At 48.8% G+C, this 19,004-nt stretch overlaps 1 protein-coding gene across 4 annotated transcripts in view; it reads left to right on the top strand.

Moving 5' to 3' along the window:
* DIS3L2 (DIS3 like 3'-5' exoribonuclease 2) overlaps positions 1 to 19,004 on the top strand; it is a 344,308-nt gene that overhangs the window by 293,741 nt on the left and 31,563 nt on the right. For all 4 annotated transcript variants that reach the window (XM_055345950.1, XM_055345951.1, XM_055345952.1 and 1 more), the window contains one exon: positions 7,884 to 7,963. In XM_055345950.1, the coding sequence (XP_055201925.1) occupies positions 7,884 to 7,963 (80 nt within the window). The remainder of the gene's footprint in view (positions 1 to 7,883; positions 7,964 to 19,004) is intronic.

Below are 19,004 nucleotides of genomic sequence, written 5' to 3'. Positions count from 1 at the left end.
CGGCTTAAGGAAGAGTTGGACACCCCGCAAGACCAGTGGACTGTGAGGGGAAGAGCCGACCATACAGCAGCTGGAGGCTTCCCAGGCTGCTCCTTGACCTGCGTTTGAACCTTGGTCCTAATAGCTAGCAGATTGAAGGAGGCTCCCAGGCCTCCCGGAGAACCCATGTTGGTTTGAACCAGAGCGATCCTGGCCACAGAACCCACGCTCTGCTGTTAGCAGCCAGCCGCCTCCCTCAGTACACCCCCGGGACGGGGGCTCGGAACCTGGCTCCCAGGTCCCCACCTCGGTCACGAAGCAGCCGGCACGTGCTGCCTGGGCCACGGTCAGAGACACCCAGTTGCCTATCAGAGGTCATTTCGAAGCTGTCGTGGACGAATCAGGCAACTCCTAAACCTCTTAATGTATTTCTTGCCTTCCAAAGGTCAGACCAGGTGTTTTCAAAAGCACCAGAAGCTCTGAGCTGGTATCTCCCTTAGCTGATGGAGTTTCATGCCATGTGGCCTGTGCGTAATGTTCTCCAGAAATGAGGCTGTTTGGAACTGGATACCTGAGCAAGCTGGAGCCCAATTTGCTCACTGGCCAAAGGGAACACCTGGCACGCCACCTTTAGCCGCCCTTTCCTGTCCTGTTCCATTACTCTTTTTCGGTTATTGTGAATGTAATCTGGCCCAGCGGCTTCACGGATTGGCGTACAAAGAAAGGTCACATTTCCTTGAAGAGTTATATTAAATGACTCTGTGGTCCCCTCTGCTGCTTGGCCTGGGGCGTGCCTTCTTCCCCTAGGTCCACCTGAGGAGGCTTCCGTAGTCCTGAACCAGTCACTCTTGCTTCCTTGTCTCCTGTGGGAAACATGGCCCTGCTGCCTCCCTGGCCATCTCGCACCCGCAGAGCCCAGTGAGACTGAAGAAGGGGCTCTTGCAGGCCTGACAACCCCAACGGCCCTGTAACCCACACTCCCACAGCGAATGGGGAGGGTCTGTTCTCTCCCAACAGCCCCAGTCCCTTCGAGCCAGCCCAGCTCCTCGTCACCCACACTGGGGCCCATCCTGGAGCAGGAGGGCTGGGTCTAAAGAGGTCATAGCAGGAGTCTCCTAAGCTCCCCTATTACCTGTCCTCCCCTATGACCTAGCCTGAGCCCCTAGAAGTAAGAGGCTTTTCCATTCCCTGTCCAAGGAAGATTGCCTGGCCTTTGTCCAGAGGAAAGCCTTACTTCTGACTAGACTCATTTAAAGGCCTTTCTCCTCTGCTGGTGGAGGTTGACAGTGACCTGGTTACTGCCTTCTCTTCTCACCTGACACCAGGAATGGGGTGCAATTGGAAACTGTCCTCCCCGGCAAAGGTTGACTAGTAGCAGCTGCCTCTGGAAGAGGGAAAGATGGACCTCATCAGGTGTCGTCACAACGGTCATTCCAAACCAAGTGACTCCGTGGGTGGTCCCTGCAGTCTCCACATAGCCAGCAGTGGCCCCCATGGCAGCCGCAGGCCTGCCTGCTTCCTTGCTGTGCCAGGCTCGTAGGACACAGTCAGTAAATATTCTTGAGTGAAAGACCGACTGCGCGTTTCTTCAAAGGCCCTGGCAAAATGCACCCGGGCAGCAGGGGGATTTGAGCCATTGCTGCTTATCTGGTGGCAGTTACTGAGGGGCACAGAGGTGAGGCAGAAGTTCTTCGCTGAGGTGAGAGGAGGCGAAACAAACTCAGGGATGAGATCGGGGGACTCCAGATCTGTCCAGCCAGAACCAACACGTGCCAGGGGCCCAGAAACCTGCAGGGGTGAGATCTTGCCTGTGTATCAGATGACTGGACATTTGTTCATAAGTAAACAGAACGCTCCCTGTCTCCACTCGGCAGGTCAGCTCAGTGACACGCATTGAGCGTCTGCGTGGACAGTGATGAGGCCACTGCCCGCGGGGGTACCCGGTGAAGGTGTCTGCCCTGAGCCCTTGGGTGCACTGGGAGAGAGTTACCAGAGAGGGAATAGTGAAGATTGACTTTCCCAGAGAAAAGCTCAAAGGATGTGTGGGGTCTGGGTGGGGTAGACAGGAAGGGCACTCCTAGAAGCAGTCACGAAAGTTCCTCTTCATAAGGAAGAGCCAGAGGTATGAAAGTACATGATCCAGACTCACACGGTGAGCTGTGCAGTGTGGGTGAAGTGCATGGAATTTTGCAGCAGGAACGGAGGGGGTGGGGGCACCCTTCCCTGTCATGCAGACTCATGTTTCTCCCTTAAGACTCCTGTCACCTACCTTGAGGTCCTCCCTGGTTGGCACCCTCTCCTCAGTGCATGTCCCCCTCGCCATCCCTCCATTATAGCCCATTTTTGTTTGGGTGAGAGAGCCAAGAGAGCCCAGGCTGTTTGACTCCTACCTGTGGCACATAGCAGGAAGCCATCAAACTTGTGTTTTAGAAAGGTAACTCAGCTGCCTTGTGGAGAGTAGAACCAAGAAGTGAGTAGACATATTATGTGTCTGTGTCCTCGAGAGAAATGATGTGCAGTTACAAAAGAACGGTAGAGTTCTGGAAGGCTGGCAGGGACCAGGCACGGCTCAGTCAAAGCTCTGGCTCTGCTCTTCTGCGGGTCTTCAAAGTCTGTTCCTTCTGTGAGTTGGCTTCATTCTGGTTGCAACAGCTCTGGCTGCTCATGCCCAAAAGCACTCAGCAAACATCCCCTCATACCTCATTGGCTTCAGTTAGGTCACATGCCCTTTACCGAACCAGTTCCTAGGGCCAGGAAATGCCATGCACCGATTGGCTTGGGTTCCTGATCCATTACTGAGAGGTGTATGAGGTTGCCTTAGAACTGTCAGGCTCTGCCCAGGAAGAAAACCCGATCTGCTTCCCCCTGGATTCCCTGGAGGGTGTCGGAGGGTACCTAGCTGAATAAATCGAGGATGTCATTGGGAAGGAGGAAGGGAATGCTAGATATGCATCTGGGTCTGCTGCATAGACCAGTTCAATTCATTCATTGACGTATTGAACCTTGCACATAGTAGGTACCTACAAACATACCTGCACATCCAAAGTGACACACTTTGTGGATTTAGTTTGTTTGGGAAACATCATATTATCATCCTGTGTGAATTCAGACCTCTCACAGAGGACCTTTTCACCTGAACCTCTGACTCTCCATTCCTCGACTTCTGCTCATGTCTTGAGACTGACTGCCCTCTGTCAAGGTCAGACAGGACCTACTCTCTGACCGTAGTCTCTGGTGCCTCCCATTCCTCACACAGCGATTCTCAGTTCCTCTCCTTGACCTCATGGACACTTGTCCAGTGGTTAGCAACGTGGATCACACTTTAGTTCTGTGACTGACTTGCTAACTTGAGCTAAATACTTAAAAGTCCTGTGTAATGTAGATAGGACCCAACCTCACAGGGCCATTTAAATAGAGGATTCAGGACCAATAATGTGCTCAATAAATATTAGCTCCATACAAGACATTGGTCACCCAGGTCTTTCTGTTGAATTCTTCCAGTCAGCCCCTTTTGTTTTTATTTCTTGCCTGATCTCCCCTTAGAGTCTCTGGCCCATCTGTTGCCAATATTGTATCTCTCTCTACTCCCTTGCTCCATTATTCTTCCCTCAGACCTTCCTGGCAAATGCTCAGCTTTGGACCAACCTAACTTTCTTTATGCCAATGTCTAAGTTGCTAGAAAAAAAATCAACTTCTGAGCAGATGGTTGCTACAGTAACTTCAGTTCCTGTGGCCTCAGCTGGACCGTTAACACTCCCTGGCAATCCTCATGCTCTTCCCTTGTCAACGGTTTTTCCTGTTCTCCAAAGAAACAATTTCAAGCCTTCATCACTTTCCTCCAACCTCCTTTCCTTCCCTCACCAAACCCTCCATTCCTTGTGGATAATTTGACCTCCTAATTCTCAGAAAAGAACAAAAATCAGACTGGAACATTCCAAACCACCACCATCCCCTATCCTGCCCTCCCCCCGCCCCCCGCCACCACCAATCCACAGATCTGCATCCCTGCCCAGCCTTCCCTACTGCTACAGTGCAGAAAGGGTCTTCCACTTTTATGTTGGTTTCCAGTCCCTTCTGTCATCTCGGACACCTTTGCTCTTTAGTTATATCCATCTCTCCTGTATCTTCAGGCCTGCCCTCTGTAGTGCTTCTTTTATATCAGCATTGAAGCAGCCTGTTGTCTTACAATATACTCTCCATTAAGCCCACATCCTCCTGCCCCGTTCTGTTCCAATCCATTCATCTTGACTCTTCCCCACCACCATCTAATTTACTAAAAGAGTTACATACATTCATGATCCCCACCTCATTACCTTCTACTCATTCTTCACCCATCACACACCTTGATCTCTGCTCCCACCACCCTCCTGAGAGTCCTTGTTGCTAAATCCAATGAACTCTGTTTTGGATGCTTGTTTCTCTCTTACTTGAACTCTTAGAAGGATTTAATGCTGCTGACTACTCCCTCCTTAAGACATGTTCTCCTCTTGGGTCCTGTAACATCGTAAGTCAAAACCCCATTGCCCTTCCTCCTTAATCTCTAATGCCCAGCTCTGAAGTACAGCTGTGCTATCAAAGACCTAATTTTCACTCTACATACTTTCCTGGGACATTCCCAGCCACACCACTGTCTTTAGTCACCTTCTTACCATCCAGAGGCTTCCAAATTTGTACCTCCAGATAACTGTCTTGCCTACAAAATCAGAATTGTTTGTACAAGCTGCCTACTATTCATCTCCAGTAAGGTGCCTCAGAATCAGCAATCCCAAACAAATCTCAAGTTCTCCTTCTAAACTTGCCATTTCTCCTTGTCACAATGAGTAGCAGCACCATCTGCCCTGCTGCCCAAGGCAGAGCGCCTTAAACATTATCTTTGACTTCTCCCTCCTCGGCAGGCTTCACATCCAGACCATCACCAAGTCCTCTAATTCCAGTGAGGTGGAAAGAGTGTGGGTTTTAGCTGAAATTCTAATTGTGGCTTGGACAAACTACTTAACCTTTCCTAGCCTCATTTCTCCCCTATAAAAAGGAAATCATAATACCTAATTCAAATGGTTGTGGTCAGGGTAAAGGAGAGCCTTTACTTGGTAGGCATTCAATAAATATGAGTTCTCCATTCAGTAAATATGAGAGCTCTTCTGGCCTGTTCCTTCCCCACACCCCCATCACCACCTCTACTCATTCACCTAAGTGTTGAATTGGTATTTACATAGTTTCTTGACCTCAGGAATGAAATTTCCCATGATTCCATGACTAAGGACTATGGCTTATAGCTCCTCATATTTATCATAAAGAATTTGGAAAATGCAAAGAAAGGAGAGAAACACTGTTGCCATCTTTCCTTCCAGTCTTTCTTCTATATGATCTTTGTTCTGTTTTACATAGTTTTCTTGGCATATAATCAAGTATGCATCCTGCTTTTTTCCATCTAACCCAGATATTTTCCCAGATTAAGAAAAATTCTTCATAAAGTGTTTAAGGGCTGCTGTTCTGCATGTGACTATGGTATAGTTTACCTACCTCAGCTATTGCTGGTTGTTTAGAGTCTTTCCAATAAACAACACTGAAATGAACAGTTTTACAAAAAAACTTTTCCTCTTACATTTATGATAATTTTTCTAAGCCATAAATTCATAAGTCACTGAGTCAAAGGATTTGAAAATTTCTAAGCAGAGCAGTCTTTGAAATGGACTAAATGAATATAGGCCTGGCCTCAGCTGCAGAAAGAGGTAAAGAAAAAACAGTATAGTTAATAGATTTTTTTAAAAAACAATTATTTTCGGTTTTACTGAAAGAGGCCTGGGAAGATCCAAGCAGTGCTCTGTAGGGAAAACATGCCTTTGACTTGAAGTTCCTGGCTTCATGATGGTGAAGAAGGGCTTGTTTCTGTTTTTGTATTTTCATCTGGGTCAGTAAGAGGACAAGCCATTCCTACAAGCTCTTTTCCCTCTCAGGAAGAGAAAAATCATCCAGCATCTAATGATGCAGATCTGTGTTAACAGCCTTGCAGTTAAAAAAAAAAAAAAAGTTATGATAATGTATCTTCCTAATGTGCAGTTAATTTTAGTTAAAATTTCCCTGGCAATTTAAAAACCTGGTGAATTTGTAAATCTAGTAATTGGCACTAGGTTTAGAAATGTTAAAGCTGCCATAACCAACTCAACTCTAGCAGGACACACAGAACTTCCCTGAGCTCTGGCTTCCTGGCAATGCAGAAGGAGTTCTGCACTCACCTGAGCACTTCCCTCCAAGATCTAGAAGGAAACCAAAACCTCATTACCAGATTCTTGTTCCTGATCATCCCTAATCAGAGAAAGCTACTGTGTGCCTCAAAGTTAACATGTCCAAAATAAAACATTTGGCTTTCTAGCCACCCCCAGATTCATTCTCCTCACTCAGCAAATGGAACAGCCACCTACCCGATTGTTCAAATCAAAAACTTGAAATGTCCTTGATTTCTTTTCCAGTATCACCAACATGGAATCCATCAGCATATCCTATAAACTCTACTTCTAAAACTACTTTTTTTTTTTCAATTTTTTACTTAAAATTCTAGTTCGGTTGGGTGGCCAACTCTTGGTTTCCACTTGGGTCATGATCTCAGAGTCGTGAGATTGGCTCCATGCTCAATGTGGAGTCTGCTTGGGACTCTCTCTCACCCCCTCTCCCTCTGCCTACCCCCCTCCCACACACACACACTCTCTCTTTCCCTTTTCTCTAAAAAAAATGTAAAATCTTTAAAAAATAAAATAAAATTCTAGTTAGTTAACAGACAGTGTAATATTAGTTTCAGGAGTAGAATTTGTGATTCATCACTTACATAAAACACACTCATCTCAAGTGCCCTCCTAATGCCCATCACCCATCTAGCCCATTCCCTGCCTGTAGTTAAGAGTCTGTTTTATGGTTTGTCTCCCCATCCTTTCCCTGCTATGTTCATCTGCTTTGTTTTGTAAATTCCACATGAGTGAAATCATATGGTATTTCTAATGTAGGTCTTAAATTGTCCATTTCTCTCCTTCTCACTACTCCCTCGGCCCCCTCTCCACCCCGTAGCCCCAGCCCCCCACCACCACTCACTTGCATTTGGTTGGTAGCCTCCTGCAGGGCATCTGCTTCTGCTCTCACCTCTACAGCCTGTTCTCTACACAGTAGCCAGAGGGATCTTGCTAAAACATAACTTTGATCATGTCATCCACCCCGTTCTTACCAAGGTAAAGGTCACAAATCCTAACGTGGCCAGCGAGGTTCTACATGCTCTGACTTGGCCTCCCTCTCCAGCATCACTGCCCACCATGGCCCCCATATCTTCTGGGTTCTAGCTCACCAGCCATCCTTTGGTTCCCAGACACCTACATCAGGGCCTCTTTACGTGCTGTGCCAAGAAGAACCTTCTCACCCCATCCTTCCCTCCTCCTTCCCTCACTCCCAGTCTAGATCAGATTATTTACTTCTGGAGAAGCGCAGGAGTCTTTTTCCTGCTTCAGAGAACGTATTTTATTTGGAAGTTTTGTATTCATTCATTCATTCACTCATTCGTGTGGGTACATGACTGGTACCAATCTTTTCGACCAGACAGTAAGATCCGTGAAAGAGGCCCCTCTCTGCTTCTCTTCCCTGTTCTTTCCCCATCCACTAGCTCAGTATCTGGCACAGAGTAAGTGCCTAGTAAATAATTGGTTACATGCTAACTGAGCAAGTAGAGTCCCAGTAACAATCCTCACTGATGACGGTGTCTCTGTAAGACATGGCTCTGCCCAGAAGTGGCAGGCCCAGGCTCTCCACAACATGTCAGCTGGACGGAATGCGATTTTGCTTTACTTTTTTTTTCTCATTTCAGCGGCCAGAATGAATAGCACATGCCTGCCTAGACTTAATTTTTTCTCTCCTCTCTCTTTATGCAGCTAAAGCTTGCTTTCACTCTGGATCACGAGACTGGATTGCCCCAAGGATGCCACATCTATGAGTACCGTGACAGCAACAAGTAAGCCACTCAGTGGGAAAGAGCGTCCTGCAGAGGTAGCGCCTGTGGGCTTTCTCACAGCGGGCTTCTCTGACAAAGGGGTTGTCAGGAAGGGAATCACATTTTGGGGGACTCAGCTGGAAAGCAGCCGGCCCAAAACTGTTTCTCCTGTAAGATCTCTTTGACTCCTAAATATAGGACTTGAAGTACTGATATGAGAGATATTAAGAAGTATATGCAGAAGCACACCTTCCCTTCTAGACTTCAGCTCTCCTCTAGGGAACACCTCCCTCCCCACTTCCGGCCCACTCCACAATGACACACTGGCTAATTTGGTTCACTGTGTGATTCTGGCCTGTGCTGTTGTCATGTCTGACTGTACTTCTGTGAATAGGTCTTGTTGTGTTAGTCTACCTTGTGAATTTTGTAATTGGGGAATTTCTGGGCACTTACAGAGATTTAAGTTGGTAATCTTGTCATTAAAAAGGTGACACCTGGCAGGCTGTCACAGCAGCTCTTTTCTTCACCACAGACTGCCTCTCTAACTGTGCACTTTTATCTGTGAGACAGTGAAGTGGTGGCAAGTGCCTGCTGATGACAGTGACAGTGGTGATGATGGGCGATAATGGCAGCTACCAGTGAGCACCCGCTGGGCCGCAGGCACACTCCTGGGGACTCTACATTTGTTATCCCGTGTAATCCTCATAGCAGCCTGAAGAGTTTTCTTCTGTTGTTATCACTGGTGGTTTTGCAGAAGCTGAAGTCTAGGGATCATAAGTAACTTGCTCCAGGTCACTTGGCACAGCCACATGAGGAGTCACCATGATCACATTTGCTCTGAGAAGAGAATAATGTCCCACATTGCTACTTTTGGAAACCCTGGTCAGTGACAGGATCAGTCCCAACCTGGACTTGAGGACTAATTATTTAAATATCCAAGCTAGTTAATTGTACCCAGTGGAAAGAATCCAATAGGCACAGGCCAGTGGAACTGTCCTTTACATTCCAGAAGAGAAAAGGGTCTTCCTGAAGAACTCTTGCTCTGTTATGGGTGGAAGACTGGTGCCTTCATGACCAAATCTCCATTGGTATCACTTTCAAGGCATGACTCTTATTTGTCATTTATCTTTAGAGGATGCCATGGTAAGCTGTTGTTGCTACCAAATCCATCATTTAGGGAGGATTGACCAAGTGCCCTCAACACCATCATTTGTCCTCTTGGATGGCACTGTTTCTGGAAGTTTCAGGGTTTCTAGGCCATCAGAGATACCATCTCAGCTTCTCATAATGCTTAATTGAGCAGAGAAGCAGGGCCAGCCTGCCTAGGTCCAGGGAGAGGTGGGGACCACTGAGAGAAGCCCACAGTGGCAAGTGCAAACATCACTAGGGAGTAAGAGAAACATCAGTCATAAGCAGCTTGTCTGTGCTGCCCTGCGCTCCCTGGGTTGGTGCTTGCTGGATGGCATGGTTGGTAGCCCCCGCCACACACACAGACCATGGCAGCAGAAACAGATCTTTCAGCCCAGGGGTGTTGCAAGACTCCAGTTCTGCCTTGACTGTGCTCTTTGGGGAAAAGGTTGGCAGTGTTTTTGTTCACTGGGAGGACGACACCAGCCTTCCTTCCTTTTATGTTTGTCGCAGTACAGAGGTGCAGTGACAACAACCTAGATAGTCTCTGGAGCTGAGAGAGGAAAATAGCCTAGCTCTGTTTCTTGACCTGATCCCCAACTCCTGGCATGTCATCAGAATAAGTGACATAAGAGGAGAATTTAGGGGTTGTGAATATTGATAAGCTTTGGTCCCCAGAGACGTGGAAAAGAAAGCATTTGTGTAGGACACTGGAAAGGAGCCACAGTCTGGGAAACCATGGCAATCAGACATCTCAATGCCCCTTCTCTGGTTCTCTCTTGCTTGTCTTAGTGGCAGTCTTGCGGTTCGTCCTCAATCTGTGAACAGATTCTTAACCTCTGAGCCTCAGATTTCTTCCTGTGTTAAGAACAATGGGACTAATGATACTTTCTGCCATAACTGGGGGAATGATTGTCCTGGGGATTGGAATAGCATGTTAAAGACATCGTCACAGCCCAGCATATAAAGTGCCCACCGTAAGCATTGATTCCTCTCCTTCCCAAACAGGAAAGTTACCTCATGACTTCCATTCTGTTTTCCCAGCACCGGCAGGGCTGCATCCATGAGCTGTGACTGCTGCTACCAGAGTAGGAGTAGGGAAGAGGCTGGTGCACCTGCCTCCGGCAGCCCCCAGCTGTGGGCAAGGCACTCTGTCTAAAGGCAGCCTCCTCTGCCCAGGACTGAATTGCGGAGCAAAGCATTGCGCTTGACTGACTTTCTCCTCTCCCCTGGACTCTGCCCTGTCTGGGTTCCTCTGGTCACTTTTAGAGTCATCTCCCCTAGAGTGCCTGAACCCCGATATTAGTGTAACAGTGGTGTGGGGGAAATGAGGGTATTTCACCCTGAGCCCTAAGGAGTCCATATTGCCTCAGCCAAGTAACATGAATACAAGAGCAACGGAGGAGAAGGTTCTACATATGCAAGAAATTAGCTTGAAGTCTGAATATTAGTTTGGTACAGTTAATTATTGAAACTACTGCTTTCACCTGGGCATTTCCCCATAGTATAATTCAGAGTCATTTTAGTATTCAGCTCTGCCAAATTCAGTCCATCAGCAAAGAAAGTGTTGTGAATAATTATTGAAAGTGTTAGACGGTTCACCCCAGTGGTCTTTTGCTTTCTTTTCAAATGGAGTGGCCCTGAAAATAAGCACTCTGCTTTTTATTTTCCCTGGAAACATCCTGATAACCCCAATTTTTGGTTCCATGGCTTCCTGTTCTCCATCTGCATAAAGGGGCTCATACTTGCCCCTGGGCTCCCGGGAGGACAGGCCCTGGGACTTGTCTGTATCTGATATCCGGCTGGACTTGGATCCTGCCTCTTCTTGGGCTGGAGGGCACAGTCATCAGGTAAATATTCTTAAACTCCAAGGCCATTAGAAGAAGCTTCCCTGTTGTGCCTGGAGCTAGATTTTAAAGCTCTTCACTCAAATTATCCCCTCAGCCTCCCAAAGGCTGGTCACATCTGTACCTAAGAGAGGTGAGGCCTCTCCCCTGACCCCGGCCAGTGCTGCCAGTCTCCACCCGGGATCTTTTTTTTCTGTTGCAGAAAACTTTACCACCTTTAATAAGCAGTCCAGTGAATCCGGAACTCTCTGAGATTCATTTCTCACACTGGGGTTTGGAGATCTCTTCACAAAGCAAGGCTTCAAAGGGCAAATAAGTGATTCATGAGAAGTCACTTATGCATTCATCAGGCCCCTGCCCCACACCACATGTTGTCCTGGGCACTGGGGCACAAAAGATGACTTACACCTGCTCCAGGGCCTCGAGAAGTTTGTGTAAATAGTGGACCTCACTGCAGCTCCTCCTCCGAGGAGAACTTTGTCCAGAATGTTCCCTTGCCTCCATCCCCACTACCCTCCTCCCACTGCCGGGGACAGGGAGCTTCCTAGAAGGCTTCTCCCTGCCTCTGGCTCTCTGACCTCCAGCCTGTCCTCTGTACTGCCTGAGGGAGCCTTGCATGGCTCTTCCTCCTGGTTGCTTTTAAGTCCTCATGTTTGACTTTGATGTTCTGCAGTCTTACTGCAGTCTGAGAGTGAATTCATCTTTATCAGGTTGCTGGGGACTCAGTGTCATTCTTCACTTTGGAAATTCTTCTCTGCTATCTCTTTGATTCTCTTTGATCTTTCCTAGAACTCCTGTTAGAAACCTCCTATATTATTCTTTCTTCCCTTTTTCTCTGTCTCCCTTTCTGCCAGTGATGTATTCCAGCACTTCCTCAAAAACACCTGTGAATTTACTAATCTTCTTGTAGCTATTCGTAATCACCTGTTCAATACTCCTTCCAAACTTGAGGTTTTTTTTTTTTTTTTAATATTTAGAACTTCTATTTGGAGCTTTTTTAAATCAGCCTATTAAGTTTTGTTTTTTGTTTTTCAGTGTCCTAGTTTTTAATCATGATTTCTATTCCTTTCAACTCTTCGTTTATTTTGATGACACATAAAGCATCTTTGAGAGTGTTTGATTATTTCTAGTTTAAGGGTACCAGTTCTCCCATGTCTTGTGTCTGTTGCCTTGCCTTCATGGTGGTTAATTTCTTCATGTGATTTGTTCTTTTTTATCAAGAGACTGTCTTAAGGGATTGTTTTCACCATGGGAGCCATGGGTTGTGGATGTGTGTTTTCATCACCTTGGCCTTTGTTCTGCCAAGACCCCAGGAGCTCCAGAGGCCAAGCTGGTTTGGCGTGAACTGCTTGGCTCAGGATTCTCAGTACCTGGGTAGCGTGTATTCAGCCTCTATCCCCACCCATGCAGCGCAAGATGGGGATCTCCTTACTGCAAAGGAGAAACCTGTGCTCCACACCACATACAGACACCCTCTGGGTTGTGAGAAAGGTCTTCCTGGTCCCTGTTTAAAGACCAGCAGCCAAGGACACCTGGGTGGCTCAGCGGTTGAGCGTCTGCTTTCAGCTCAGGGTGTGATCCTGGTCCAGGGATTGGTCCCATTTCGGCCTCCCTGTAAGGAGCCTGCTTCTCCCTCTGCCTAAGTCTCTGCCTCTCTCTCTGTGTCTCAAGAACAAATAAATAAAATCTTCAAAAATATAAAATAAAGACCAACAGCCCTTCCTGGATTCCTGGCTTTCTGCGAGGCTCTCAAGTCCAGTTCCCTGGCCAGGTCTTCTTCCTCCAGTGGACATTGAAATCCCAGCTCCTGTAACTATATCAGAGTCTGATAATCCCAGCTCCAGTTGCCATGGTAACAATTCTGGCTTTGACTTGTTTTCCTCTTTATTTCAGCTACCTGGGCATTGTCCCATTATTCTCTCATGCTCAGTTTTATATTTAAATATTCTTCCCATATATTTTATCCATCATTTCTCTGTGTTCGTGTCAGGAAAGAGGCCCACATCAGCTCAGTCCACCATCTTGTCAGAACCCGAAGTCTGAATGAACTTTTTAAAATGCAAATCTGACCACCACTCACGCAGTGTCAAGCATTCGGAGAGTTTCTGCGAGGGACCAGTATAGTCCTCTGCACCAAGGCTGCAGAGCTAACTGAACACTCCAGAGGCCCTCAGAGGCCCTGGGCTAGTGGGAGGGGCTGGGCCCCCACCTGCTGCAGCATTCCCTGCATCCCACGCGTACCAGACCACCTCAGTCTCTCATGTGCAACATGTCTCTGTGTGACCGGGTTGCTCCCTGTTTCTAGATCCCCACCTTTTCCTACAGCCCTCTCCCCACCCATCTGGGTAGCCCCTTTCTCTCCTTCCACTCTTAGCTAGGTATTACGTCTTCTGGGAAACCATTCCAGGCCCTAACAAATTTCCTCCAGGAAACATTCCAGCCCCTAACAGCAGGCACTAGAGGCTGAAGCCACTGCCCCTTTTCCATGGTCCTGCAGCTCACCTGTCCAGTTCTCCAGCACTGAGCACGGTACAGTTCAGGCAATGGTTTGTTCACTTGCTGCTACCCCCATGGGGCTGGGCCCTTGTAAGGTCAGGGCCTTGTTTTATTCACCTCAGCATCTCTCATGCCTAGCCCAGGACCTGGCAAATAATACCTGATGAAGGGAGTGGGTGGGGGGGACCTCTAATCTTTTAGAGAGGGAACCTGGCTACTGGAGAGTCAAATCTCTTTCCCCCCTTTGTCTTTTTACTCGTTGTAGGATTACGATGAGGATTAAATTGCTCCTGACATCAGGGAAAACCGTCTCCTTAGATAGTTTATGAATTCTGAAGAACTAACATGTAGAAGAAAGAAGCTATAAAATTTTGATTTAACTCTGTAAATATAGTAGTGATTATAGTCATTTATATCAACTGCCTACCATGTTTTGCCTGAGAGTGAGGCATAGTAATAATTATGATGAGCATTAAATATGCCAGACACTTTGTCAGTGACTGCTCGAGTTTCTGAACCTTGCAGTGTGATAGTGACAGGAACTACCAGCTTCTGAATGCCCACAAATCACCAACATGAGGCTACAGTCTTATCTGGGTTATTTCTAGTTCCAAAGCTATTCAAGACAGATCTTATCTTCATAATTTTATAGATTTTCTTTTTTAAAGAGGGAGGTTAACCTACTCAAGGTCACACCATGGTCAAGAGCAGAGCCTGGATTTTACCCCAATACTAGCCAGTTCCAAAGCCCTTGCTGTGCCTTCACACCACCTGCCTTTCTCTCCACAACTTAAATCTTGGAGCTGAGGGAGGGGTTAGCTTCTAGTTCTAGCCTCTCCTTGGCAGGTCTGCCCTGAAAGCTCTCTCTCAATTCTGGCAATCCCTGTGGACCCCTGGGGGAGCAGACTGCCTGGTCTGATACAATGGGCTCCTGACCTCTCATCACAAACCTGTGTCTTGTCAGTCTTCTCCAGGGCAGGTCATTGTCCTCTCTGGGATGCAACCTCTCCGTTAGGAACATGATGACCATACATCTCAGGTCTGGGGGAGAATGAAATGAGGTCATGTGTGATGTGGCTGTGTCAACAGTTCTTGAGCGCGGTTGTCACCCTTGTACATGCCTGCGTGGCTCATGCCTTGGGTCCCTGCAGACCGTGGCTGTGACTTCGCAATGCCCTCTCCTCTCCCTGTGGGCAGCCAGGCCTTGCCCTGGTCCGGGGGCTACCTCACTCCCACAGCCCGTTCCCCCACCTCCGTCTTACTATTGGACAGGTTCATTTGCTAAACTTAATGAAACTAAATCTTTTGTTTTTTCCTGACTTGCCGGATAACTCATTTTGGCATCTTGAAACCCGTATCAAATAGCCAACATCTAGAGGTGTCTGAGAAAGCTTCCCTGCGGGATTGATTTTCCTCAGCTGAGGTGCCTTCCCACCTTTGTAAACCCGTGTTGAAAGACAGCAGCACTGCAGCCTTCCAGAGGAGAGGGCAGTGCCAGTCCTCAAGTCCTCTGTTCTCCACAACCTGTGGGCACTTCATCACTCAGGTTGTTGGCCCTTCTGGCAACAGAGCTCAGGCAGGGTCCTGGGGCCACCTGGCTTCTTTCCCCTAGCCTCTGAGCAAATGGTGCTTTCTGAACCTGGGGGCTCCCCCACATGCAGGCCTGCCCAGGGGACTGGCCTGCTCAGTCAGCATCCTTACTTTGGTCTCAGGATGCTCTTGGCACCATCACAGCAGACCAAGGGTCAGAGAGCTTAGCATCACACCGGGTTCTCTTTCTGTTCTCATGTTTCCCTCATAGAGGACATGACAGGTATGACAGGTGAGCGCAGGTCCACTGACTAGTAGCCTCCCAGTCAGGATTAGCATGCAAGAGATGCACAGGGGATGAAGGGCTGCAGGCCATGGCACCTGCCCCCGTGAAGCAGGGGGCGAGGAAAGGAGGGCCGGCAGGCAGAGGCTCAGCCTGCAGCATGATTCCAAGAAATCCTCAAACCAGCCTTGTTTGTTGGAGGAATCTCACATCCCATGGAAGCCGGCCTGCCTCAAGATCCCTGCTGTGCTTGGAGTGACCTAGGTCTTCTCATGGCCACAGCCCACCCCTTGCACTACATGTGTCGGCCTCTGTGCTCCACTACCTGGGGAGCAACCCCTCTGTGGTTCCTGTGGGCCTCTCTTCCCTAGGAGGAGCTTTGAAAGGAGAAGTCAATGGAACAAACTACCGCCTCCATCAGGGAATGGAACTTGGGGCCCCCACTGGTCCTCCCCTCCCTCTCCCCCACTGTCCCTTTCAGATTCTTCTCACCCTCACCCAGAGCCTCAACAGGTCTTGGCAGCTTAGCTGGTGGCTTGACCCAAACCTTCCTCATGAGGTTTCCAAGCTCTTGGCTATCATATCCTTCTCAAGCCAGGGTTGGCACATGCCTGTGTGTCCACTCACAGTGGGGCAAGGGAGCACCAGAAGGTACCCCTGAGTTCCACATACCTCCGCCTGCCCCTCCTCTGATCAGAGTGGGTTATCCCTCCCTTTACCCCCATGGTGACTGCTCCTGTTGTCTCCTGGCCACTGCACACTTAGGAATCTGAAGAATCCTAGCAGTAGCCGGCACTGGCAGTTCAGAGGGGCCGGTGCCACATTACTGCTGGCCTCTAATACCTCAGGCAGCGTCATCCCCAGGAGCATTAGAGCCCAGCTCCGTGATGGCCTCTCCTGCTGTCCTCTGTAGCCTACAGAGGCATGGTACCAGCAAACTTCTTAATGATTGATCTTCCTCTCCTAGTGCATTGTGGATGATGGTGGTGAAGGAGTGTCCTCCCGCAGAGGCCCTGAGTGAACAGAGGCCTCTGCGGGGTCTTCTGACCTCAGCAATACTTCCAGTCCAGCATGGCCCCTTCCCTCAGCCTCTTTACTCCTTCCTTTGCTGTCTGCCAGGGCAGTTCATGCCTTCCCACTTCTCTCAGCCTTAGTTGTCACTCACTCTGGGCTTCTGAGGAGCACCCCGGGAGCAGTGTGTCTAGGCCCTTTGCCAGGGCGCTCAATTGCACATCCCATGAAATACCCTAAGTCCATGAATTCTTGCTCATCTTGTCTGATCTCCTGGCCCCTTTGATTAAACCCTCAAATCCTGCCGGCTAAGTCTTGCTCGTGGTATATAATCTCTTTCCTCTCTTATCAGGCCCAGCACTCCCCCAGCAGGACTGTCATACTGGCATTTAGTCCTAGTCAGGGCCGTGGCTGCCCGGAAAGGAGGCAGAGGACGCTCTGCCTGTCTTCTTTTATCCACTGCGACACTGCTTGTGTTTGTTCACATCTGCCAACAAGCAGAGGCCAGGGCAGCATCAGAAGAGAGGGTGGCAGACTATCATAAATAAATAAAGATTAAAAAAAATTAAAAAAAAAAAAAAAGGGATCCCTGGGTGGCGCAGCGGTTTGGCGCCTGCCTTTGGCTCAGGGCACGATCCTGGAGACCCGGGATTGAATCCCATATCGGGTTCCCAGTGCATGGAGCCTGCTTCTCCCTCTGCCTATGTCTCTGCCTCTCTCTCTCTCTGTGACTATCATAAATAAATAAAGATTAAAAAAAATTTAAAAAAAAAAGAAGAGAGGGCGGCAGGAGAGGGCAGGGAGACAGTCTGCAGCCCTCCACACAGTTCGGCCCCTGTGGAGGAGGTGGAAGGAGGAGGCCTGGCTAGGGAGAGACTCGGGCTGCAGCCAGGTCCATGGGAAGCCATGGAGCTAAAGTCACCTGCCAGAGCAACCCCGGGGAAGTGCACCTCGGCACCAGTGCAGTGGTGGCTTGGAGAGGCTGCAGCCCAGCTGTAGGCTGGTTTATGCTCCTGTGGCTGGAGGTCTGAGAGGCGCCTTTCCATGGCTGCCACACAAGAGAGCAGGGGTTCCCAGATAAAACCCCGATAATTCGTCTCCACTATGCTTGATTCTTGTTCTCTTCCTTCACCTCAAATAAGCAGAGGAGGTGTTTCCCAGCAGCCTTAACGACTTCAAACCAACACCAACACTTCCCAGTGCTTTGGAAATGACACCTTGTGTCCTCACCTTGGACCTCCTGCCAGCTCCTTGGGCTAAGTGGTGACGTTACCTGACAGCCCCCAGACCTCCCACCGACACTGCCAGGTCCAACTGAATGAAGAAAGCCTTTCTTGTTCCCAGTGAAGCCCTCAGTTAGGAGAATGGGGAGCTGGAGGCATTGCAACCAGAGACAGGTGCCAGGGGTGACCTCACGGGAGCAGGCCTGCAGCTGCAGCATGCATGTTAGAGTTGGCTACGTCCAGTACAGGTGTGAGCTCACCGTTTCCCATCACAGCCGTGAGTGTTGGGCACTGTGCGGTGCAGCCACAACTCCAGCTCAGGCCGCCCCAGTCAAGATGGTGATCGGGGGGTGGTGGGGTACACTTCTCCCCCTTTCGCACCACGCAGAGAGATGGTGGGTGGTTCGCTGGTCCCTCCCACTGCCTCACTCCACACAGCATCCATACCTTGGATGCCAACACTGCAGTGTACATTTGACTTCATCTCTCCCTACAGAAAGGGAAGCCAGGATCAACATTCTCATTTTACAGAGAGGGGAACCAATTCCCTGAGCAGCATCCTGCCCAAGATCAAGCTATAAACGGGAGGTGGAGGCAAGTAGCCTTCTCCCTGGGATACAGTATCCACCAAATGATTCAGGCAGAGGCAGGGGCTGGCTCAGCAACACAGAGAAATGCTGAACTGCCCTCGGGCCCCCGGCAGGGAATCAGCAAGGCCTGGGTCAGCGTGGCTGCTTCCTGTGCTGCCTACGTGACCTTTGGGTTACAGTCACCCAGTCTCCTGCAGATGTAATGCAAGCCACAGCGGCCAGGACAGAGAGAAACTCTTGATCAGCCGTGTGGAATCAGCACCCTTTTTCTGCCCACTGAGAGAATGGGGGAGGAAGGGAGCATGAAGTCAGGTTTTAGAGCACTGGATTGCATGAGCAGTGGTTTCCCATGCTGTGGGCCAGAGTGCTCAGCCCAAAGAGGAATCTCTAGCTGCTCGACTCTTGCTGCATTGATTTCCTTTTCCTTTTTAAATATTTTATTTGTTTATTTCTTTGAGAGAGAGCACAAACTGGAAGCAGGGGAATCTCAAGCAGACTCCGTATTAAGTGCACAGCCCAATGTGGGGCTCTACCCCAAGACCTGAGATCATTACCTGAGCTGAAACCAAAAGTCAGACATGGTTAACTGACTGAACCACCCAGGGGCCCCTCCTGCTGGCTTTCTAAGTCCAGAACCCATCAGAGTAAGAGTGTTGGACCCAGCAACAGTGGGGAGATTGTGCAGACTCATTAGTGCACTCGCACAGGCTCATGAATCCATGTCTCAACATGGAAGGGGGGCTCCATTCTGCTGTTTTCTTCCATAGCACATGCACTGGAAAATAGATTTTTACGGTAAGCTCACCTGTAAAACTTATTTTTGTCAACCATGATGTACACAGAGAAAAGCCCACAAATCCTATGCATCTAGTTCAAAGAGTAGAAATGAACACACCCATATAGTATTACTCAAATCAAGAAATGGAACATCTCAGTGCCTGGGAGCTTCCCCCA

Source organism: Nyctereutes procyonoides, unplaced genomic scaffold (assembly GCF_905146905.1).
Source record: "Nyctereutes procyonoides isolate TBG_1078 unplaced genomic scaffold, NYPRO_anot_genome, whole genome shotgun sequence".
Taxonomy (NCBI): domain Eukaryota; kingdom Metazoa; phylum Chordata; class Mammalia; order Carnivora; family Canidae; genus Nyctereutes; species Nyctereutes procyonoides.
The sequence above is the reverse complement of the archived record's forward strand: the minus strand, read 5'-3'. Positions and strand labels throughout refer to the sequence as shown.